At 46.6% G+C, this 27,037-nt stretch overlaps 1 protein-coding gene across 1 annotated transcript in view; it reads left to right on the top strand.

The window, feature by feature from the left end:
• The first annotated feature begins 951 nt into the window (after positions 1-951).
• Positions 952-27,037, top strand: part of MYOZ2 (myozenin 2) — a 114,537-nt gene continuing 88,451 nt past the window's right edge. The window contains exons 1-2 of the mRNA XM_044301198.1: positions 952-1,103; positions 20,511-20,602. Of these exons, the coding sequence (XP_044157133.1) occupies positions 1,003-1,103; positions 20,511-20,602 (193 nt within the window). The 5' untranslated portion in view covers positions 952-1,002. The remainder of the gene's footprint in view (positions 1,104-20,510; positions 20,603-27,037) is intronic.

Raw genomic sequence — 27,037 nt, 5'->3', positions numbered from 1 at the left:
GCAAACCAATCAGATTCCACATCTCATTTTCCAAAGAAGCTGTCAAAAACGAAAGGTGGAAGCTGATTGGTTGCTATGAGCAACTAAGACAGTTCTACTTTACACCAGTTTGATAAATGACCCCCACCAGTCTTCAAAAAATGCCAATTACCAGAATTATTTGATTGTTCCCTTTGCAAGTGCAGGGACCTGCCACCACTGGTAAAGGGGTAAAGCAGTAAGCAGAAATAACATTAACAATGTGAAAAAGACAATTTTAATTTGCAGTGTGCATATATTGTGAGAGCACTTATTTTAGGGTAAAAAAAATAAAATAATGATACACATTTACTGCAGGGGCTCAGTGGTTAGCACTGGGGTCCTAGGTTCAAACCTGACCAAGGACAACATCTGTAGCCTACTACAGTGAGACTTTCCCATACATCTTAATGGGATTTGTAAATGTCCATGCATCAGAAACAGATAGACAGAATAGCTTTTCATTTGCAAAAACATCTGCAACAAATCTTCCGTGTGAACATGTTCTAAGCTTTTAGGCATGTGTAGGCTTCATTGCTAGAAATAATGTCATGCACAAAAGCGTTTTGCAGGCTTATTTATGGTCTACAGAGCAGAAGGCAGTGCCAGCACACAAGTGCAGTTCATGTTACAAGAAAAAAAAAGATCTGACAGATGACCTCCAAAGTGAGAAATACCATGTGACACCACCGCACATTGTTACAGCACAGTGCCACGAGTCTATCAAAGTAAAACCCTCTGATCTTTACTGTTACCCATGGGGCATCGTATTGTGTCCCCACAACTCCTACTGATTTCTGTAAACTATCAAAAGAATCCAAGAAATAAATCCATAAGATGTTCCGTTTTCATGTATGCATTCAGGTTTAAAAGCTATAAGAGCCACGAGTGTTGAATCTATATTTAGCCAGCTGATGTCATTGAGATGCCAGGCTGTGGAGAGTGCTCGAGACCCCGGGTTTGCCTCCATACCAGTTACTATGCATGGAAAGTCTGTCCAGGAGTAGGAAGGTCATTCACACTTGTAGCACAGTAGGAGCAATCCATTCAAACTGTCCTGGTTGGTCTCCATCAGTAAGACACAGGTAAGAATTATCATCTTAAATATTACATATATATATATTGTTCTTCAGAGACTGCTCTTCTAATCTTAGTGACGCACAAAGAATCTGTCCAGTTGTGGTTTCTTACGATGACTTGGTAATGGAGAAGTTGGTGTTGCTTGGTCATAGTCATAAGAAGTAAGGAACCATTTGAAGGTGAATTAAATACATGGCAATTCTAACCATCTTCAGTGATGGTCATGAAATATCAGAAGTGTCTTCTATCATCATGATCAAAGCTATCATCATTTTCCAAAATTATGTATTTAAGCACAAGCAGATTTGCCCCATAAGGAAAACTACTGACTCCCCTGTATTATTCAGTTTGGCCCAAGATGGGCTTGTGCCTTAGGGGGGCAACCGATCCGTCTTAAAGGTGAACTTTCACGGCGGGCAAACCTCGTCAAATCTGATGGTTTATATAAGTTGTTGAGAACTCGGCCAGTTATGAAGATTATGTTGCTAGGCAACTACTTTTGTTACTTGCTCTAAATAGGAATACCAGGTTCTATTTATGAAATGTCACGTGATTAAGAAAAGTAGCAAAATACTTAGGTTTGAGTGGATTGCAAAATACAATGTTTAGCGCTTATTCCAGCCCTGGAATTAATAAATTAACCCCTCACTGCCTGGTGCATGCTTTCTAAAGGCTAGAGCGCTGATCGGAGTAGCATGAAGATGGAAGAACATTGCAGATACACACATGTTACATCACGATGCGTAATATCACAATGATCAACTCCCACAGGTTTTGCTTTGTATTTTTGTCATCTATTGGATTCAGCTGTTATTTTCCAGAGGCTGCACAAATGCGTGACTCATGTTTGCTCGCACAGTAATACAAAAGCGTCCGCTCGCAATGTACAAAAGCCTTGTAACACATAATATGATGTAACAGCCGAAACATCAGTTTAATGCAGAACATATAACCTCAGGCAAATAAACAAGAGTAACCCCTGCTAGGCTTCATGGCATCACCGAAGGGTTCTCATCATTCAGCTCCCATGTACAGGGCCAATTTAATTTTATGCATCAGATGTTGTGGTTCACACGACATCTGTAATGTCATTATATCGGCCTGTTAGATCTGATGGATACAATGATATGTCCTTAGACTTTATACGCAAATCTATCTTAAAAGGACGCTATTTTGTCATCATTTTGGCTGGGACTGGTCTAAACCCCACAGTCCCAATTGTCAGATACGGACTGGGAACTTAAAGTGGCCCTGGACCAAAAAATTAAAAGTGGCCCCATGTTGTAGTGAGGGTCCAAATTGACAGAAGGTGGTCAACACAAGGGGGGGGGGGGGGGGGGGTCAGCAATACCATAGATCAAAATACTGTCCCATCAGAACCATATACCACAGTGCTGCACAATATATTGCCCCAAGAGCTGGTCAATAGCTGCCATTTTCTGCCCTATTCCTCCAGTCCTCCCTGATTAAGATATGGAGATGAGAGTTCATTATGTACCCGGTCAGCAGCAAAGAGGAGGGCTCGGGTGGCTCTTTGAGCATTGACCCACCGGGAAATTTCCCTGTAAGGTCTATGGCCGATCCGTCCCTGCCAATTGTATTGAAAATTGTATTTGACTGCAATTTTCAATACAACTGTATACAAAAAAGGTATACTCCCTATATATGCATGAGAGCGAACGAAACACCAAATCCATCAGCATGTCCTAAAATCTACAATCTTTAGTATTTTATATTAAAATCATGGGCATTCAGAAGAAAAAGTACAACCAACGCATTTCGGACAGTCTGACTCTTTTAAATTGCTGTGCAGGATTATTTCCTATTATGCCATGACTAGGACAGTAGGTAACTGTCCGAAACGCGTTGGAGTGCCATTTCTTCTGCATGCCGTGATTTTATGATTGGAGAGTTTAGGTAGGATGTGCTGCTGGATTTGGTGTTTCGCCACTGAGACGGTTCATGTTAGTGCACCGTCCCAAGCTTGGGGTCTGGATCCTGAGCTATCGAGTGGTTAGTTAAAGTGGTGCCGACAGTAGTGTATGTCACCTGTGTAGGTATGAAGTTGTATATAACTGACTATGAGTACAGCAGGTTACGGTGTAAAGGTAAATCATACGTCTACTATACCCAGCTCCATGCAACAAACACATATAATGGTGTAAAAGAAAAGACACCACAGCCCCCATTGTGACTCATCTGGATACTGTACATAATTATATGCTATTGGTATAATATCAGTGAGGATGGCTGTTACTTACATCTTGGGAGACCTTTAGGACTTTTATACTTCTCTTATGCCTGAAGGAGGCTGCATTTAATTAGTACAGTGTACAGTGAATAGACCAACATTTCTATTTTTGTCTGAAATCTTTACACACTCATTTCCTGAACATCTGCAGTCCCAAAGGAGCCGGTAATATTTGGATGGTGACATGTGGACAGATGTGCACTATTATTACATGAAAGCTATTGTTTTAAAGGCACATTTTCCTGATTTTTGCCTTCACCTGGATTCATAGTTGGGGATAATAGTGCAAAAAGCCTAGCTTCATGGCAGTGAGTAACTACCATATTAGGCCTCTTGCACATGGATGCCGCCCGTGTGACTTCCGCAATTTGCAGAACGGAACAGACGGCCCATTATAGAAATGCTTATTCTTGTCCGCAAAACGGACAAGAATAGGACACGAGCTATAATTTTTGCGGGGCCACGGAAGGGAGCAACGGATGCGGACAGTACATGGAGTGCTGTCCGCATCTTTTGCTGCCCCGTTGAAGTAAATGGGTCCGCACCCGAGCAGCAAAAAATGAGGCTTGAATGCAGAACCAAACCACAGTCTTGTTTAGGAGGCCTAACTCTGCGGCATTATTCTTCATATACTGTGGGATCACGGGTACACAATCTAAGATGTCATGGGCTCCTTTATTACTATGCTGTGACATCACTGTAAAAAAAAAAAGTCTGTAGCATCACTGAGTAGCTCACCACAGCACTGTGACATCACTGTGCACATCATCCCACTATTGTGACATCACTGTGTACATTATCCTTGTACTGTATTATCCCTGTATGATGACATCCTTGTGCGCATTATCCCACTATTGTGACATCACCTGTACTGTGACATCACCGCGTACATTATCCCTGTACTGTGACATCACTGTGTACATTATCCCTGTACTGTGACATCACTGTGTACATTATCCCTGTACTGTGACATCACTGCGTACATTATCCCCGTACTGTGACATCACTGTGTACATTATCCCTGTACTGTGACATCACTGTGTACATTATCCCTGTACTGTGACATCACTGTGTACATTATCCCTGTACTGTGACATCACTGCGTACATTATCCCTGTACTGTGAGATCACTGTGTACATTATCCCTGTACTGTGACATCGCTGTGTACATTATTCCTGTACTGTGACATCACTGTGTACATTATCCTTGTACTGTGACATCACTGCGTACATTATCCCTGTACTGTGACATCACCGCGTACATTATCCCTGTACTGTGACATCATTGTGTACATTATCCCTGTACTGTGACATCACTGCGTACATTATCCCTGTACTGTGACATCACAGCGAACATTATCCCTGTACTGTGACATTACCGTGTACATTATGCCTGTACTGTGATAACACTGTTTACAGTATCCCTGTACTGTGACATCACTGTGTTCATTATCCCTGTACTGTGACATCACTGTGTACATTATCTCTGCACTGTGACATCACTGTGTACATTATCCCTGTACTGTGACATCACTGCGTACATTATCTCTGCACTGTGACATCACTGTGTACATTATCTCTGCACTGTGACATCACTGTGTACATTGTCCCTGTACTGTGACATCACCGTGTACATTATCCCTGTACTGTGACATCACTGTGTGCATTATCCCTGTACTGTGACATTACCGTGTACATTATCCCTGTACTGTGATAACACTGTTTACAGTATCCCTGTACTGTGACATCACTGTGTTCATAATCCCTGTACTGTGTCATCACTGTGTACATTATCACTGTACTGTGACATCACTGTGTTCATTATCCCTGTACTGTGACATCACTGTGTACATTATCCCTGCACTGTGACATCACTGCGTACATTATCTCTGTACTGTGATATCACTGTGTACATTATCCCTGTACTGTGATAACACTGTTTACAGTATCCCTGTACTGTGACATCACTGCATACATTATCCCTGCACTGTGACATCACTGCATACATTATCCTTGTACTGTGACATCACTGCATACATTATCCCTGTACTGTGACATCACTGCGTACATTATCCCTGTACTGTGACATTACTGCATACATTATCCCTGTACTGTGACATCACTGTGTGCATTATCCCTGTACTGTGACATCACTGCGTACATTATCCCTGCACTGTGACATCACTGTGTACATTATCCCTGTACTGTGACATCACTGTGTACATTATCCCTGTACTGTGACATCACTGCGTACATTATCCCTGTACTGTGACATCACTGTGTACATTATCCCTGTACTGTGACATCACTGTATACATTATCCCTGTACTGTGACATCACTGTATACATTATCCCTGTACTGTGACATCACTGTGTACATTATCCCTGTACTGTGACATCACTGTGTTCATTATCCCTGTACTGTGACATAACTGTGTACATTATCCCTGTACTGTGACATGACTGTGTGATAACACTGTTTACAGTATCCTTGTACTGTGACATCACTGTGTACATTATCCCTGTACTGTGACATCACTGCGTACATTATCCCTGTACTGTGAGATCACTGTGTACAGTATCCCTGTACTGTGAGATCACTGTGTACAGTATCCCTGTACTGTGAGATCACTGTGTACAGTATCCCTGTACTGTGACATTACTGCGTACATTATCCCTGTACTGTGACATCACTGCGTACATTATCCCTGTACTATGACATCACTGTGTACATTATTCCTGCACTGTGAAATCACTGCGTACATTATCCCTGTACTGCGACATCACTGTGTACATTGTCCCTGTACTATGACATCACTGCGTACATTATCCCTGTACTGCGACATCACTGCGTACATTATCCCTGTAGTGTGACATCACTGTGTACATTATCCCTGTACTATGACATCACTGCGTACATTATCCCTGTACTGCGACATCACTGCGTACATTATCCCTGTACTGCGACATCACTGCGTACATTATCCCTGTACTGTGACATCACTGTGTACATTGTCCCTGTACTGTGACATCACCGTGTACAGTATCCCTGTACTGTGACATCACTGCATACATTATCCCTGTACTGTGACATCACTGTGTACATTATCCCCGTACTGTGACATCACTGTGTACATTATCCCTGTCCTTTGACATCACCGCGTACATTATCCCTGTACTGTGACATCATTGTGTACATTATCCCTGTACTGTGACATCACTGCGTACATTATCCCTGTACTGTGACATCACTGTGTACATTATCCCCGTACTGTGACATCACTGTGTACATTATCCCTGTCCTTTGACATCACCGCGTACATTATCCCTGTACTGTGACATCACTGTATACATTATCCCTGTACTGTGACATCACTGCGTACATTATCCCTGTACTGTGACATCACTGTGTTCATTATCCCTGTACCGTGACATCACTGTGTACATTATCCCTGTACTGTGACATCACTGGGTACATTATCTCTGCACTGTGACATCACTGTGTACATTGTCCCTGTACTGTGACATCACCGTGTACATTATTCCTGTACTGTGACATCACTGTGTGCATTATCCCTGTACTGTGACATTACCGTGTACATTATCCCTGTACTGTGATAACACTGTTTACAGTATCCCTGTACTGTGACATCACTGTGTTCATAATCCCTGTACTGTGTCATCACTGTGTACATTATCACTGTACTGTGACATCACTGTGTTCATTATCCCTGTACTGTGACATTACCGTGTACATTATCCCTGTACTGTGATAACACTGTTTACAGTATCCCTGTACTGTGACATCACTGTGTATATTATCCCTGTACTGTGGCATCACTGCATACATTATCCCTGCACTGTGACATCACTGCATACATTATCCTTGTACTGTGACATCACTGCGTACATTATCCCTGTACTGTGACATCACTGCGTACATTATCCCTGTACTGTGACATCACTGCATACATTATCCCTGTACTGTGACATCACTGTGTGCATTATCCCTGTACTGTGACATCACTGCGTACATTATCCCTGCACTGTGACATCACTGTGTACATTATCCCTGTACTGTGACATCACTGTGTACATTATCCCTGTACTGTGACATCACTGCGTACATTATCCCTGTACTGTGACATCACTGTGTACATTATCCCTGTACTGTGACATCACTGTATACATTATCCCTGTACTGTGACATCACTGTATACATTATCCCTGTACTGTGACATCACTGTGTACATTATCCCTGTACTGTGACATCACTGTGTTCATTATCCCTGTACTGTGACATCACTGTGTACATTATCCCTGTACTGTGACATCACTGTGTGATAACACTGTTTACAGTATCCTTGTACTGTGACATCACTGTGTACATTATCCCTGTACTGTGACATCACTGCGTACATTATCCCTGTACTGTGAGATCACTGTGTACAGTATCCCTGTACTGTGAGATCACTGTGTACAGTATCCCTGTACTGTGAGATCACTGTGTACAGTATCCCTGTACTGTGACATTACTGCGTACATTATCCCTGTACTGTGACATCACTGCGTACATTATCCCTGTACTATGACATCACTGTGTACATTATTCCTGCACTGTGAAATCACTGTGTACATTATCCCTGCACTGTGACATCACTGCGTACATTATCCCTGTACTATGACATCACTGCGTACATTATCCCTGTACTGCGACATCACTGCGTACATTATCCCTGTACTGTGACATCACTGTGTACATTGTCCCTGTACTGTGACATCACCGTGTACATTATCCCTGTACTGTGACATCACTGCATACATTATCCCTGTACTGTGACATCACTGTGTACATTATCCCCGTACTGTGACATCACTGTGTACATTATCCTCGTACTGTGACATCACTGTGTACATTATCCCTGTCCTTTGACATCACCGCGTACATTATCCCTGTACTGTGACATCATTGTGTACATTATCCCTGTACTGTGACATCACTGTGTACATTATCCCTGTACTGTGACATCACTGTGTACATTATCCCTGTACTGTGACATCACTGCGTACATGACGAGGGTATTGGTTATCCCTGTTCGCCTCAACCATTACTTTCATACCCCCTTACTCACCTCTAACCACCATTAAACATTTCCACCCCAGAGCCCTAATCCCAATAAAATCTCGGACCACCAATTGGATATGTAATGGCCACAGCAGACGTTTATTAAATAACATTTACAACCATAACATAACATAATACAATATAACCCAAATGGGGGGAGGTCCTTGAAGCCCCAAAACATCGAGCTGTCAAACCAGGGTGAGCCATTCTTGCCTCCAGCCGTACCGCCCAGCTCAAAGGCACCATCGAATGACCCCCCCTCGATTCACCACAACCGCTCGGTCCACCTGGGAGTCCAGCCCCCACCGTGGGGCCCCCCCAATTGTCCTCAGATTCCACCGTGCCCAACTCCAAGGACCCCCCCCACCGCCACCAATGACCGGACTTGACCACCTCAACTCCAGGCGTTCCGCCACAACCTCAGGGCCACCTCAATGCCTTCCTGCAACGCCAAACTCCACATATCCAACCCCACTGCATTCAAATGCACTCCGTCCGATCTCCAAAAAGCCCCCGTTCCCGCCTCCAAATCCCTATGCCTGAATACCACCGCCCCGTTCCTAGCCATAAAACGCCCAACTGCCCTGTTCACCTTTATCCTCGCCCTATTCACCGCATCCAGAGACCTAGCCTCCCTCCACACCTGCCAGGGGACAATATCCGACCATACGGTCACCATATCCAGAAATAACGACCACAACCGCAAGAAATCCCACTTGATCTCCTTAATCAACTCCCGGATAGGCTTCGCCGCCAAATCATTGCCCCCTGCATGTGCCACCAACACCTCCGGTGCCCTATCCATCCTCACAAACCTATGAATTTCAGGCAGCACCCCTTTCCACACCATACCCCGCCTCCCAATCCACCTTACCACCGCAGACTCCCTGTCAAATCCCAGCTGCTGACCGTCCGGCCGAACCGCTGCCCGGACGGCCCCCCAGAAGATATAGGAATGCCCCACAATCCACACCAGAGCGGGCGCTGTATCTGAAACGAGAGAACAAAAAGAACAATACCGCAGCATTGCACAAACACCATAAACCCAACAACAACCAACCCTCCACACATTACAAGCGATCCAAACGCACATAAGATTTAAACCTCGCCGACTCCCAACGGCCAATCCTTTTAATCACGTCATCACCCATACCCCATCTAGCCGCTTCTGTCGCCTCTCCGATTCTAAAGGAGTGGCTAGAATACCCTGCCTTATCCACCCCCACCCGGCTCAAACACCTCTAAAAAATAGCAGAAAACTGAAAGCGAGACAAAAAGGTCCCATCCATATGAACCAACAAAGGGGACCCGTCCCCCCCCCTTAACCCATAATCCTGCAAACATTGAACCAGGCACATGTCACAATCCTCCACCCGGAAAAGCACCACCTTCTTCCCTTTTCCCAACGTATCCGTCTTCGACCGCCGAATAATAAACTCTACCCTATCGTCAAACAGCTCAACATCCCTCCTCAAAAGTCCCCCAACCCGACTTACCGACGGACAAACCAACTCCCCCACCCGCATAGCCCCAAAAAAGGCCAGCGAGAAAGCCAACCGAAACAACCTCGATTCCCCCTCTGACCGACAAACCGTCCGCAACTGCCCCCCCAACTTAAGCAACAACCCAAACGAGACTGGCCTCCTCCCGTCCACCCCAGCACCCATCCTCCTCCAACCTTTTAATGCCTGCACCACCAAAAATGACTTTGTCACATCCACCATCTGCCGAGCCTTAAAACCAAAAGCCAACCCGGTCATGTAACCGTTTATCTTGCTAACCGACCAACCCTGCTCCCTACCATGACCCAAAAACATTAGCAAAACCAACTCCGGCTCTTCAATCCCTCCCCCCAAAGCGGCACACCAGTCCTCCCACACCCTCCAAGCCCGCACTTACGCATCCCACGTACCCGGAGCCAATGACGCCCGAATAAGCCCCATCAATGCTCCTCCAGCAGCTCCCACAGGCAACCCGGACACTCCAATCCAATCGCCTCCGCCTCCGGAGCCAACTGCCGAAAACGATTCCACTGCGAACGAGAAAGGGCGTCAGCAATACAATTGTCAACCCCCGGCACATGCACCGCCACAACCCAAGCATTCAGTGACAAGCACTCTAACACTAAGTGCTGCAACAGCCGCACCACCAATGGTGACGATGCCGACAGCCCATTTATCGCTTGAACCACCCCCAAGTTGTCGCAGTGAAAACGAACCTTTTTATCCCGGAACCGCGCTCCCCACAACACAACTGCCAGCACAATAGGGAACAATTCTAACAAAGCCAGATTCTTCACCCAACCTCGTTCCACCCAAACAGCCGGCCACACTCCAGCGCACCATTGACCTCCACAAAAAGCCCCAAAACCTGAACCCCCCGCCGCATCCGTGAACAATTCAAAATCAAACGTCTCCACAACTTCCCCCATGAACAGTGAGCGACCGTTGTACTGGTCCAGAAAAGAACTCCAAACCCGTAAGTCCGCCCGCAGCTCCCTACCCAACCGAATGTAATGATGCGGAGCCACCACCCCCCCAGTTGCCTGCGCCAAGCGCCTACAGAACACTCGCCCCATGGGCATTATCCGGCAAGCGAAATTAAGTTTCCCCAACAGCGACTGAAGCTCCCTCAACTGCAACTTTTTTGCCCGAAGTGCCCTAGCCACCAAACTATTCAGATCTTCCAACTTATCGCCCGGCAACCAACACTCCATCCTCACCGAGTCAATCACTATGCCAAGGAAACTCAATTCCGACACCGGCCCCACCGTCTTACCCTCCGCCAGCGGGACCCCAAACCTCTCAAAAACCGAACTCAACGTTGCCAACAATAATGCGCAAACCGGCGACCCCGGGGGGCCCATACACAAAAAATCATCCAGGTAATGAATCAGCGATTCACAACCCGACGAGTCCACAACCGCCCACTCCAAAGTAAGCGCACAACAATGAACACCCCATGGGTAAACACCGATCCACAAAGAACCCCCCATCCCAAAAACATCCCAACAAATGCTGACAATCCGGATGAACTGGCAACAACCGAAACGCCGCCTCAATATCCGTCTTAGCCATCAATGCTCCCGCCCCAAAACGCCTCACCCAACCGACCGCCGCGTCAAACGACGTATAAACTACAGAACAAACCGCCGGGTCAATACCATCATTGACCGAGGAGCCCCTCGGGAACGACAGGTGATGAATCAAACGAAACTTATTCGCCTCTTTCTTAGGTACAACCCCCAGCGGTGACACCCGCAAATTGTAAACCGGTGGCTCCAAAAACGGACCCGCCATCCGCCCCAGCATCACCTCCTTCCCCAACTTCTCCCCCACCACCTCTGGATGCTCCCTAGCAGACCGCAAATTCTTCCTGAGCAACACCGCCTCACCCGGAACAAACGGAATCCGAAAACCTTCCGCAAAACCCAAAACCAACAAACCCGCCTCCTCCCTATTGGGGTACCTATCTAAGTACGGTTGCATCCCTTCCAGCCGCACCGGCGTCACCCCCTTTTCCAAAACCATCCCCCCCTCTCTGCTTGCCTCCCTTAAAACACTGCGCTGCCCCGTGACTCCTTCCACAGCCTGAGCATTCGTGCTTAAATTTACATTTAGGCCCGAACCTACAGGTGCCGTCATTGAAGGCAAAACACAGTCCCCTCGCAGAGGCAACCGTTGTATTGCCTGATCCCCCACTACTACCTTCCCCCCGAAAGGGCTGCCCCGGCCGCACTGGGGCCGTAACCTTCAGCCACAAAGCAATGTCCTTATGGTCCCACCGCATCTCAGGGCGAACCGCCTTCCTCTGCCGGAACTGTTCGTCATACCGCAACCACGCCACTCCCCCATACACCCGATACGCCTCCCCGATTGCGTCCAAATAACAAAACAACCCCGAACAAGCCTCCGGAGTCCTCTCCCCAATCACACTCGCCAATATCGCGAACGCCTGCAACCAGTTAGCAAACGTCCTCGGTATTAACATATACCGGCGCTTCTCCTCCTCCTCCTGCTTACCATCTTCCCTTCGCACCCTATCCAGATTGAAGCGTTCCAAAGGAAGCAAGGAAAATATCTCCACATATTCCCCCTTCCAAATCCTCTCCCTCACCTCCGACTTCAAATGCGCCCCCAACGGACCCTCAAAGCAAACATAAACCTCCCCTTTTGCTTTATCATCAACCCGCACAGCATCCTCGTCCCCTTCCGTTCCCGCCTGCGTCTGTACCGACACCCCCACACCCGGCAACCCCCGCTGCGGCTCCACCGACGACCCTGCGCCCGCAGCCACCCCTTGCACGCCCCAGGCCTGCAACGGTGTCCCCCCACTCAACCCCCAACTAGCAACCAACCCCGCCAGACCCCCAACAATTGCCCCAGGCCCTTACTCAACTCCAACTGGGAAACACCCCCCACACCAGCCCCCACACCCTGCACTACCTGCGCAAGTGGACCCCATGCAATCTCACCTGGCTGCCTGGGCGCTGTGTCCCCATCAGCCGCAGGTCCTGACTCCTGAAGATCCCTCCTCTGCGTCACGCTGTCGCCGTCTCTCTGTCCCCTGGACCCGCCGGGACCAGGGACGTCCTCACCCGGATAGACCATGCTGCCGGAACCTTCATCCTCACCCTGCCTCCTGGCAGGGCAGGAACGCGCGTTGCAACAGGATCCCTCCACGGTCCGGACCTCCGCACTTCTCCTGGGCTCGGTCGGCTCCTGTCCCCTGGCTCCATGCAAACCAGGGACGCCGGGGTCAACGATGTCACCAGAACTGCTCCTGGGGGCGGAGCCTCTCGAGCTGTCTGCCACCTGAGGCCTGCTGCTACCACCGGATCCACATGCAGCAGCCCCGCGCTGAGTGCCTGACCTCCCACGCCGAGGGGCCGCCCCTGAGCCAAGAGTTACAGGGGCGCCCACAGTACCCGGTCCCGATCCCACGCCGTCGCCGCCTGCAGGAGTGGACGGCCGGGCCCGGCCGCCCACAAGGCTCCACCTACAGTGAGGATTCCTCCCACGCCGGGGCCTAGTAGAAGCTGGCGTCGGCGGCATCCGGTGTGGAGGGTCCCGAGAGGGGCTCCTAATACGGCGCTGAGCCCTAGGGGGGGAAGTTGATGGGGAAAAGGGCGCCGGCGGCCTGTCCCGCCGCGGCCGTGATACCGGCGAGTGATGCAAGACAGGCACCTCACTCGGCCCCCCCAGCAGCAGCTGGATCTGCTCTCACCTCCGCCGCTGCCCGCAACTCGCCGATCATAGCCTCCAGACGCTCCATCTCTCAGGTGACGCACCAGCTTTTTTCTCTACCTAAAATGGCCCCTAGCCTTCCTCTTCCCTGCCTATTTAACCCCTTAACTCCACCCCTTCATACCCCCAACCTATCCTAGCCTATTCTCCCTGCCAAAGCCCCCTCCCTCTCCTCTAGCCCGACCACTCCCCCCCCCCCCCAGCTCACTGAAACCAAACCCCCCGTCATGGGGGCCTCCCCTAAAGGGGGCTCCGCCCCCCCTCAGTCCGGCCACTGCTTTATCCCTGCACTGTGACATCACTGTGTACATTATCCCTGTACTGTGACATCACTGCGTACATTATCCCTGTAATGTGTGAATTAACACCAGGACCCTGTTTTCTGCCTTTTCTGTGTGATTAAACACTGGACTTTTGTTTTTCAACCATGGTCTTGCCTCTGTATTGCATCCGCTTACCCTGCCTACCAGAGCAAATCCCTACATGTGATATCACTGCGTACATTATCCCTGTACTGTGACATCACTGTGTACATTATCCCTGTACTGTGACATCACTGCGTACCTTATCCCTGCACTGTGACATCACTGTGTACATTATCCCTGTACTGTGACATCACTGTGTACATTATTCCTGCACTGTGACATCACTGCGTACAGTATCCCTGTACTGTGACACCACTGCGTACATTATCCCTGTACTGTGATATCACTGCGTACATTATCTTTGTACTGTGACATCACTGTGTACATTATCCATGTACTGTGACATCACTGTGTACATTATCCCTGCACTGTGACATCACTGCATACATTATCCTTGTACTGTGACATCACTGCGTACATTATCCCTGTACTGTGACATCACTGTGTACATTATCTCTGTACTGTGACATCACTGCTTACAGTATCCCTGTACTGTGACATCACTGTGTACATTATCCCTGCACTGTGACATCACTGTGTACATTATCCATGTACTGTGACATCACTGTGTACATTATCCCTGTACTGTGACATAACTGCGTACATTATCCCTGTACTGTGACATCACTGTGTACATTTTCTCTGTACTGTGACATCACTGCATACAGTATCCCTGTACTGTGACATCACTGTGTACATTATGCCTGCACTGTGACATCACTGTGTACATTATCTCTGCACTGTGACATCACTGTGTACATTATCTCTGTACTGTGATATCACTGTGTACATTATCCCTGCACTGTGACATCACTGTGTGCATTATTCCTATACTGTGACATCGCTGTGTACATTATCCCTGCACTGTGACATCACTGTGTACATTATCTCTGCACTGTGACATCACTGTGTACATTATCCCTGTACTGTGACATCACTGTGTACATTATCCCTGTACTGTGACATCACTGTGTACATTATCCCTGTACTGTGACATCACTGTGTACATTATCCCTGTACTGTGACATCACTGTGTACATTATCCCTGCACTGTGACATCACTGTGTGCATTATTTCTGTACTGTGACATCGCTGTGTACATTATCCCTGTACTGTGACATCACTGTGTACATCATCCTCGTACTGTGACATCACTGTGTACATTATCCCTGTACTGTGACATCACCGCGTACATTATCCCTATACTGTGACATCATTGTGTACATTATCCCTGTACTGTGACATCACTGTGTACATTATCCCTGTACTGTGACATCACTGTGTACATTATCCCTGTACTGTGACATCACTGTGTACATTATTCCTGCACTGTGACATCACTGCGTACATTATCCCTGTACTGTGACATCACTGCGTACATTATCCCTGTACTGTGACATCACTGCGTACATTATCCCTGTACTGTGACATCACTGTGTAAATTATCCCTGTACTGTGACATCACTGCATACATTATACCTGCACTGTGAGATCACTGTGTACATTATCCTTGCACTGTGACATCACTGTGTACATTATCTCTGTACTGTGACATCACTGTGTACATTATCTCTGTACTGTGACATCACTGTATACATTATCCCTGCACTGTGACATCACTGTGTGCATTATCTCGGTACTGTGACATCGCTGTGTACATTATCCCTGTACTGTGACATCACTGTGTACATTATCCCTGCACTGTGACATCACTGTGTACATTATCCCTGTACTGTGACATCACTGTGTACATTATTCCTCTACTGTATTATACCTGTACTGTATTATCCTTGTACTGTGACATCCCTGTGTACATTATCCCTGCACAGTGACATACCTGTGTGCATTATCTCTGTACTGTGACATCGCTTTGTACATTATCTCTGCACTGTGACATCACTGTGTATATTATCTCTGCACTGTGACATCACTGTGTACATTATCCCTGTACTGTGACATCACTGCGTACATTATCCCTGTACTGTGACATCACTGTCTACATTATCCCTGTACTGTGACATCACTGCATACATTATCCCTGTACTGTGACATCACTGTGTACATTATGCCTGCACTGTGACATCACTGTGTACATTATCTCTGCACTGTGACATCACTGTGTACATTATCTCTGTACTGTGATATCACTGTGTACATTATCCCTGCACTGTGACATCACTGTGTGCATTATTCCTATACTGTGACATCGCTGTGTACATTATCCCTGCACTGTGACATCACTGTGTACATTATCTCTGCACTGTGACATCACTGTGTACATTATCCCTGTACTGTGACATCACTGTGTACATTATCCCTGTACTGTGACATCACTGCGTACATTATACCTGCACTGTGACATCACTGTGTACATTATCCTTGCACTGTGACATCACTGTGTACATTATCTCTGTACTGTGACATCACTGTGTACATTATCTCTGTACTGTGACATCACTGTATACATTATCCCTGCACTGTGACATCACTGTGTGCATTATCTCGGTACTGTGACATCGCTGTGTACATTATCCCTGTACTGTAACATCACTGTGTACATTATCCCTGCACTGTGACATCACTGTGTACATTATCCCTGTACTGTGACATCACTGTGTACATTATTCCTCTACTGTATTATACCTGTACTGTATTATCCTTGTACTGTGACATCCCTGTGTACATTATCCCTGCACAGTGACATACCTGTGTGCATTATCTCTGTACTGTGACATCGCTTTGTACATTATCTCTGCACTGTGACATCACTGTGTATATTATCTCTGCACTGTGACATCACTGTGTACATTATCCCTGTACTGTGACATCACTGCGTACATTATCCCTGTACTGTGACATCACTGTCTACATTATCCCTGTACTGTGACATCACTGTATACATTATCCCTGTACTGTGACATCACTGTGTACATTATGCCTGCACTGTGACATCACTGTGTACATTATCTCTGCACTGTGACATCACTGTGTACATTATCTCTGTACTGTGATATCACTGTGTACATTATCCCTGCACTGTGACATCACTGTGTGCATTATTCCTATACTGTGACATCGCTGTGTACATTATCCCTGCACTGTGACATCACTGTGTACATTATCTCTGCACTGTGACATCACTGTGTACATTATCCCTGTACTGTGACATCACTGTGTACATTATCCCTGTACTGTGACATCACTGTGTACATTATCCCTGCACTGTGACATCACTGTGTGCATTATTTCTGTACTGTGACATCGCTGTGTACATTATCCCTGTACTGTGACATCACTGTGTACATCATCCTCGTACTGTGACATCACTGTGTACATTATCCCTATACTGTGACATCATTGTGTACATTATCCCTGTACTGTGACATCACTGTGTACATTATCCCTGTGCTGTGACATCACCGCGTACATTATCCCTATACTGTGACATCATTGTGTACATTATCCCTATACTGTGACATCACTGTGTACATTATCCCTGTACTGTGACATCACTGCGTACATTATCCCTGTACTGTGACATCACTGTCTACATTATCCCTGTACTGTGACATCACTGTATACATTATCCCTGTACTGTGACATCACTGTGTACATTATGCCTGCACTGTGACATCACTGTGTACATTATCTCTGCACTGTGACATCACTGTGTACATTATCTCTGTACTGTGATATCACTGTGTACATTATCCCTGCACTGTGACATCACTGTGTGCATTATTCCTATACTGTGACATCGCTGCGTACATTATCCCTGCACTGTGACATCACTGTGTACATTATCTCTGCACTGTGACATCACTGTGTACATTATCCCTGTACTGTGACATCACTGTGTACATTATCCCTGCACTGTGACATCACTGTGTACATTATCCCTGTACTGTGACATCACTGTGTACATTATCCCTGTACTGTGACATCACTGTGTACATTATCCCTGCACTGTGACATCACTGTGTGCATTATTTCTGTACTGTGACATCGCTGTGTACATTATCCCTGTACTGTGACATCACTGTGTACATCATCCTCGTACTGTGACATCACTGTGTACATTATCCCTATACTGTGACATCATTGTGTACATTATCCCTGTACTGTGACATCACTGTGTACATTATCCCTGTACTGTGACATCACCGCGTACATTATCCCTATACTGTGACATCATTGTGTACATTATCCCTGTACTGTGACATCACTGTGTACATTATCTCTGTACTGTGACATCACTGTGTACATTATTTCTGCACTGTGACATCACTGTGTACATTATCCCTGTACTGTGACATCACTGTGTACATTATCCCTGTACTATGACATCACTGTGTACATTATCCCTGTACTGTGACATCACTGTGTACATTATCCCTGTACTGTGACATCACTGTGTACATTATCCCTGTATTGTGACATCACTGCGTACATTATCCCTGTACTGTGACACCACTGCGTACATTATCCCTGTACTGCGACATCACTGTGTACATTATCCCTGTACTATGACATCACTGTGTACATTATCCCTGTACTGTGACATCACTGTGTACATTATCCCTGTACTATGACATCACTGTGTACATTATCCCTGTACTGTGACATCACTGTGTACATTATCCCTGTACTGTGACATCACTGTGTACATTATCCCTGTACTATGACATCACTGTGTACATTATCCCTGTACTGTGACATCACTGTGTACATTATCCCTGTACTGTGACACCACTGCGTACATTATCCCTGTACTGTGACATCACTGTGTACATTATCCCTGTACTATGACATCACTGTGTACATTATCCCTGTACTGTGACATCACTGTGTACATTATCCCTGTACTGTGACATCACTGTGTACATTATCCCTGTATTGTGACATCACTGCGTACATTATCCCTGTACTGTGACATCACTGTGTACATTATCACTGTGTACATTATCCCTGCACTGTGACATCACTGTGTACATTATCACTGTGTGCATTATCCCTGTACTGTATTATCCCTGTACTGTGACGTCCCTGTGCATGGTATCTTTGTACTGCGACGTCACGCAGATTATCCTTGGACATTAGGGAGAACTAATCGATTGATACATGTTCCATATTCTTAACTTGCTGCTTAGGTTGGGCCTCTTGGTCACATGTTACTCCCATCTATCTTTATAACTCTAAAATTCTGAGTTGTACAGATCAGCAACACGACACTCATAACCTTCTACTAAACCCCACTTTTCAGCCATATGCCTCTAATTTAATTAGATTGCATGAATGTCTTCTACATTGAGATTTTATATTCTATCTCATACTGGATAATCTAGTGGATCACTTGGCTGCTTATGGCCATTTCCAACATACTTACACTCAGAAACAATTTTAGGTACTGGGCACATATTTTTCTGGGCCATTAATAATCATATTGTTGAACAGTCTACACGGCCTAAAAAGCTGTTTACTGGGAAAAATAGGTAGCATTAAAGGGGTTGTCCGGGTTCAGAGCTGAACCCGGACATACCTCCATTTTCACCCCGGCAGCAGTTCATGCTCCGATGCTCTCCTTTGCCCTGCTCTAAATTGCGCAGGACAAAGGCATTTTTTGGAGTTCCGGTGATGTACCGGGGCTCTCCATGGGGCTGCCAGGAAGCCCAGTGACATCACCGGCACTGATGGGAGGGCTTTAGCGCTGCCCTAGCCAGTAAAATGGCTAGAGCAGCGCTAAAGCCCGCCCATCAGAGCTGGTGACGTCACCGAACACACTGCCGGGCGGAAGCCTAATTCCTCCTCCCTCTTTGCAAATAGAGGGTTTCTTCTGCTACAGGCAGCTTTTTACCTTTGGCCAGTCCTGTGCAGAACCTTCTAGTCCAGGGCCCTTACACATCCAGATTTAGTCCAGTACTCCACTTACTGTAGGTGCATATCCAAATGTGTAAAGGCCTGAGACTGGAAGCATCACCTTGAGGGGCCTCTGCCTTGAAATTAAGTGGTGGGCAGTGGAGCAGGTGAGTGGACTTCTTGGTTTAGGTACAGCACAGTACTGCCCAAATGTGAAAAGTTGCCTAAAGCTGGAATACTGCCCACAAGGAAAGGGCGTGGGACAAAAAAAGCTGCACCCATCTCCATGAACCCTATAGCAGCAGAACAGACGATCTTTGGTAACTGCATGATATTTACATATAAACTAGGGTCATGGTTTTACTATCCAGTAGACTTCAGTAGAATAGGGTGATCTTGTCTCAGTAGCTGACACTTATAGCTGTGTATGATCTGGAGCCGTTAGCTTTTTGGGATGTTTTTGTGCTTATAATTCATATTTAGGTTGTTTCTCTTCTTTTATCTTGCAGTGTGAAGAAGAAGACAATGCTATCACACACTGCCCTTCAAAAAGAAAGACAAGCACAAGCCTCAGCCATAATGAGGGAGATTCAGGGAAACGGTACCATTGATTTAATGACATTGAAATCAGTTTATCTAAAATGTAAAGTAACAGATATGTTGTCATTGAACCGACATCCATAAATAACCTGGGAGACTATCACGCTTCCTCAGTAGCTGAGCCTTTTGTAGTTGTCTATTTCAGATCTATTTTCAGATGAACAACTGCTGTAATGGAATGAATCTGAGGAACAGCTGACAGATAGTCTACTTGGATTGTCTTTCACCTTTGTCTTTAGGGTTAACACCATAAACAGCTTCACAGAAGGGATCTAGTGAAGGAACAATCACAGTACTGCAATTACATCAAAAAAAAGAATTCTATACCACGTATAACATAGAGAATATCTGGTATTGTGCAGTTAGATGTCCTTGTGACTCTCTGCACCTTATTACTGGCATTGACTGAGTGGCCAAGGGGAAGCCATAATGCCCTCTCCACCACATACAGCGGCCAGTGGTGATCCTGCACTCTGCTTTAGTCCAGTCTAGAGCCACACTTTTCAAGTGTGGTGTCCTCTTACTGCAGTGGAAGGGGTTAAAGTGGATAAAGAAGGGATTCACACCCTATGGGCTGTGGGCTGGCCAGATGTCCTAGGCTACTTTTATACATACCTCTCCTCTTGGTGAGCGGTCCTCTTTTTTTTCCCCTTAGGCTACTGTCACACTAGCGTTTCAATTTTCCGGTATTGAGATCCGTCAAAGGGTCTCAATACCGGAAAAAAAAACACTTCCTTTTTGTCCCCATTCACAGTCAATGGGGACAAAACGTAACTGAACAGAACAGAATGCTCCAAAATGCATTCCGTTCCTTTTGATTGCGTTCTCATACCGGAGAGCAAACCGCTGTGGTTTGCTTTCCGTCATGGGATGAGGAGCAAAACAGATCCAGCATGACCCACAATGCAAGTCAATGGGGACGGATCCGTTTTCTCTGACACTATCTGAAACAATAGAAAACGGATCCGCCCCCCATTGACTTTCCATGGAGTTCATGACGGATCCGTCTTGGCTATGTTACAGATAATACAACCGGATCAGTTCATGATGGAATCAGATGGTTGCATTATCAGTAACGGAAGCGTTTTTGCTGAGCCCTGCCAGATCCAGCAAATTGATACGCGAAAAAAACTATTGAATAGGTCAGTGGAGCGCCTGAGGTCAAGGTAATAAGGTAATGCAGGCTATACCAAGTTCAGATTCAGATGATTTAATTACAGATACAATAGTACTATGACGCAGTGCAGATACCCAATTCGCCAAGCCACCCCCCCCCCCTCCCCTTCCTTCTGACCCCTACAGGACTACAGAGGACCTGTGTCCCAAAGAAGGGGGAGAGGGAGAATGGAGGACTAGCGCATCGAACAGAGAGCAATATAAAAAATAGGTGAAGGGAACACTACTTGTGTGGTCACATAAACAGTGTGCACCTATACTTGTGATCTGTCGACCACTGTGCGGTCCTTCAACCAACAGAAAATAGGACGGGATATCTCGTGCATTGGAGAAATAATCGTAACCCAATCTTGTGTACTACTCACGTCACGGGTGGGGGGGGGGGGGTTGGCGCAAGATAGCCTCAAGATACGTGACGCACAAGAGACCCCCCCCCCTCCCTCTATCTTGCCCTCTTCACCCAACCTTTTTCTTTTCTTCTTCTCTCCTTTTTCTTCCACTCCTCTGTTTCCTTCCAAATTCTTTTTAACCCTTCCGATTCTCCAAAATTACCTAACATACGCTCCCTCTTTTTTCATTTATTTTATAGATCCAGCAAATTGCTGGTGTGATAGTAGCCTTAGACCTCCATGACCTCTAATCTTTAAGTCACAGCTGGTGGTTCAGTGACATTGTGGTGGCCATTGGCCTGCACATGCTCTGTGGGCATTAATAAAACCATGACCATCCCCCAGCCCAAACTCTGGTGTCATGTGTTCTATTTAATGTGCTATTTGTTAGGTGAACCTGATTCATGAAGAGTTCAATAGGCTTTCCTGCTCCAATGTGTTCTGCAGAGTTTTTGGTGGAGCAGAGAGGGCACAGGCAGGAGCAGCATGTGTTACGTAGAGCTCCTGCCTTTACCTGTACACTGTGAGGCTGCCTACTATATTGTCCATAAACCAGTGCACATGCAGTAGAGCCAATTAAAGTAGTATAGCATAGGTCCATAATAAAAAGGAGGTGGATTTAACCTTTCAGTAACTGGTATTAGCCTTAACGGGCATCTGTCTGGAGATCTATACCTGAAACTGGCTGACCTGTTACATGTGCGCTTGGTAGCTTAAGGCATCTGTCCCATTGGTCCCATGTTCATATGTAATAATGTCCCCACAGTGCCCTGCCGGGCAGTTCATTTCCATAGTGAAGCAGGGAGCCATCCGCTCCCTGCTTCACTGTTATACTGATCTCCAGTGCTCCCCAGCAGGCTGCACATCGTGCTGCTGGCTGTGTGGGAGGAGCGGTGAAAGCTCGGGAATCAGCCTCCTGCAGTCAGCAGTGCGATGTGTGTTTGAGAGCATTGGTCGTGCTGATGCTGCTGGGAACGCAGGATGTGCAGATTATCATGGAAACAGGTGAGTATTTGTGTGTTTTTTTTTATGGAGCTGGAGGGGGGACTCTGGGCCAAAGGGGGGCACAAGGAGGATATAACCACAGTGAGGGGGCACAATGAGGAGATAACTACAGTGAGGGGGCACAAGGAGGACATAACTACAGTGAGGGGGCACAATGAGGACATAACTACAGTGAGGGGGCACAAGGAGGACATAACTACAGTGAGGGGGCACAAGGAGGACATAACTACTGTGAAGGGGCACAAAAGGGAGCATAACTACTGTGAAGGGGCACAAAGGTGTATATAACTACTATGAAGGGGCAAAAAGGTTGGTATAACCACTGTAAAGGGTCAAAAAGGTGGGGATAACTACTGTGAAGGGGGCCACAAGGGGACATAAGTACTGTGAAGTGGGCACAATGTGGGTTAACCACTGTGAAGGGGCACAAAGGTGGGCATAACTTCTGTAAAGGGACATGTTAAGTGTCCCCCTGTAGTCTGGACTGCCATCTGCCGTGTCTGCCCCATCAGACACGGCAGATGGCAGTCCAGACTACAGGGGGATACTTAACATGTGACACACCTCCCTCTTTATAGGAATAAACTTGTGAACCTTCTATATATAAGATTATCCGGTATATTATCTGTTTTTGCCATCCAGCATGATGTTATCTATTATGTTCTAAACCGACCCCCTGATGAACCAAAACAAGGGGAAACGCGTCGGGGCTATAGGGGCTATATACAAATAAAGGGATAAAACATTGATGCTAACCACACTCTAAATTCCCATTGTACAGGGCTACACAGGGCCAGACAGGGTAGGTACGGGGACAGGGTGACCCCACCATCAGGGATCATCCCTGGGCAGAGGATTATTATAGGGCGGGTACAGGGAGAGAATTATCCCTAACACCCTTATCTATGTGCCCTACTCTCCGCCCAATTCCCAACCTCAATATACAGTTACCAACGCCCCCTGGGAATTTACCTTTATTATCTATAAGTTATCTACTCTTCTTCACCATTTCACGGTGGTAGCTGGGCAACATCTTGTCCTATTATTATTTTGGACACCCGGTTATCAAAGGGTGTTTATATTTATGCTTTCTCAAAACCTACCCCAATTTGTCTGAGCTACTGGTGAAGGTGCGCTGCGTGTGTGCCCATTTCCGAAAGTCATCTACAGCTGCCGCCGGTCTGGCAATGCTGCAGCAGTGCTTTCAACTCCACGTTCCACATGTTGCCTTTCCAGTCATCTTCCGCTCTTCACAAGCAAGGAGTGGGCATAAATGTCTGACCTTTGAGGAATTAACACAGATGGTGAGCGGCGATGCCGCTATTATCAGCGTATCCCACTTCTGTCTCTGCTGAAACGCTCGCTGCTGACAATGAAGGCGGACGCTTTGCATGTGGAAGAGGTGGAAATGGGGGAAGACAGTACACAGGGTGATAGCCAGACCATCCTCCGTTCGTCTTCTCAGCGCAAATTGGATGATGATGAGAAGCAGGAGCAAGAGACGGTTGCCTCTGCTACAGAGGGTAGTACCCATAGCAGGTTTATTCCATCTGTTCAGAGTGGATGGGCCGAAGAGGAGGAAGAGGATGAGGAGATTGAGAGTCATCCTCCTGATGAGGACAGCGAAGTCTTGTCTGTTGGGACTCTGGCACACATGACTGACTTTATGTTATGCTGCCTTTCCCATGACCCTTGCGTTATATGCATTTTTGCCAACACCGATTACTGGTTGTTCACCCTTCTCGACCTCCCGCTTCAAAGAGAACTTCTCATCTCTCATTCCTGTGGTGGAGAGAACTAGCAAAATGGTGCAATACCAGAAGGTCCTTGTGGAAAAATTGCTCCAAATATTTCCATCTGACAACACTGGCGACAGAGTACGTAGTTCCATCGGCAACCGAGGAAGGGAAATGAGGGGGACACACAGCAGTTCCAACAGAGGCAGGCCAACACTCTCCAAGGCCTGGGACAGTTTCATGACACCCCGCCAGCACCCTCACCCTGATGCGCGGCCTAGTGTCACAATGAGGGAAACGTTTTGGAAGATGGTGAAGGAGTGTACGTAGCAGACCGTGTCAGTGTCCTCAGTGATCCCTCTGTGCCTTACAACTATTGGGTGTCCAAGCTGGACTGGTGCTCTATGCCTTGGAGGTGCTGGCCTGCCCCGCCGTTAGCATTTTGTCAGAGCGTGTATTTAGTGCTGCACTTGGCATAATAACTGATAAGCACATCCGCCTGTCAACTGAAAATGCTAACAGGTTGACTCTTATCAAAATAATCAAGGCCTGGATTGCCCCTGACTTCTCTACTCCATCAGAGGAAAGAGGCTGAACATAAAGGCACTTTAAATGTGGCTTTTATGGTGTATTGAATACACTGCATTCCCATGCACCCCTTCCACCACAAAAAAAGGTATATGGTTCAATCTTCCTTTTCTTGTCCTCCTCCTCCATCATATCAAATGCTTATTAGGCTTCCCTCGCTCCTAATGTTTTAGAGGGTCAGCTCAGCAGCAGACCCTCACCCCTAATGTTTTAGAGGGTCACCAGCAGGACCTCGTCCGTAATGTTTTAGATGGTCAGATCAGCAGTAGGCCCTCGCCCCTAATGTTTTAGATGGTCAGATCAGCAGCAGGCACTTGCCCCTAATGTTTTAGAGGGTCAGCTCAACAGCAGACCCTCACCCCTAATGTTTTAGATTGTCAGATCAGCAGCAGGCCCTCACCCCTAATGTTTTAGAGGGTCAGCTCAGCAGCAGACCCTCACCCCTAATATTTTAGATGGTCAGATCAGCAGCAGGCCCTCGCCCCTAATGTTTTAGAGGGTCAGCTGATCAGCAGGCCCTCGCCCCTAATGTTTTAGAGGGTCACTAGCAGGCCTTTGCTCCTAATGTTTTTGAGGGTCACCAGCAGGCCATTATTCATAATTTTTCAAGGGTGTGTATGATGCCCTCCTTTATGTGTAATAAAGGGTGTATTAGAGCGCTGGTTCCTTGTAAATTTTGGCAGCTCTTTCACTTAGTGCATAGGCTTCATGAGTGTAGGAGTCCACTACCTGAACAATTGTACCACAATGTGAATGAGGCCCTCCTTTATGTGATATACAGGTTGTATCGGATGCCTCTTCCTTGTAATTTTTGGCAGCACTTGCACTTTATATACAAGTAAATATACAGGAAAGAATGTTTCTTAACAATTTTTCTTCTAAAATCGATTTTATCTTCGGTTTTGTGCATATTATTGTCAGTCTGTAAAAGTGGCATACTACTCAGACAACATCGTTCTCAGCAGCGACCTGGGAGTCCAAGATGCATCCAGACATCCACTCCATGCTGTTACCGAACCATTTCAGTGGTGTTTCCATCAATTTCTGACCTTTTCCTATGAACCAGACACCCTCCCCTCTTCAGCGCAGGGAGTGCCTGGTTTAATGCTCTGGTTCTCCTATTGACTTCCATTGTGCTCGGGTGCTCGGTCCCAAAGTGTTCTACTTGAGCACCAGAGCACCCGAGCACTTTGGTGCTCAATCAACACTACTAGCTACACCTTTGCCCTAGTAATCTCCCTATAGTGACTACAGTAATTTTCCCCCAGACTTCACTCACTGGTAACTGGGCCCGGCACTGTCACTGTACTTCATGCTGGGCCCTCGTCATCATGCTCATCACAGAAGCGTTCCATCCACTCAGTCCGGCATCTATCAGGCCCAAAGTACTCACTTATGATGTGGGTAAGTGGAGCCTGACTGATGTTAGTCAGGGATCCGCCCACCTGCTTAGTTTAAAACATGGATGGATCATATATACATATATATATATATGTATACACACACATATATATACAGTGGATATAATAAGTCTGCAAAGAT

Source organism: Bufo gargarizans, chromosome 1, assembly GCF_014858855.1.
Source record: "Bufo gargarizans isolate SCDJY-AF-19 chromosome 1, ASM1485885v1, whole genome shotgun sequence".
In the NCBI taxonomy this organism is placed as follows: Eukaryota; Metazoa; Chordata; class Amphibia; order Anura; family Bufonidae; genus Bufo; species Bufo gargarizans.
The sequence above is the reverse complement of the archived record's forward strand: the minus strand, read 5'-3'. Positions and strand labels throughout refer to the sequence as shown.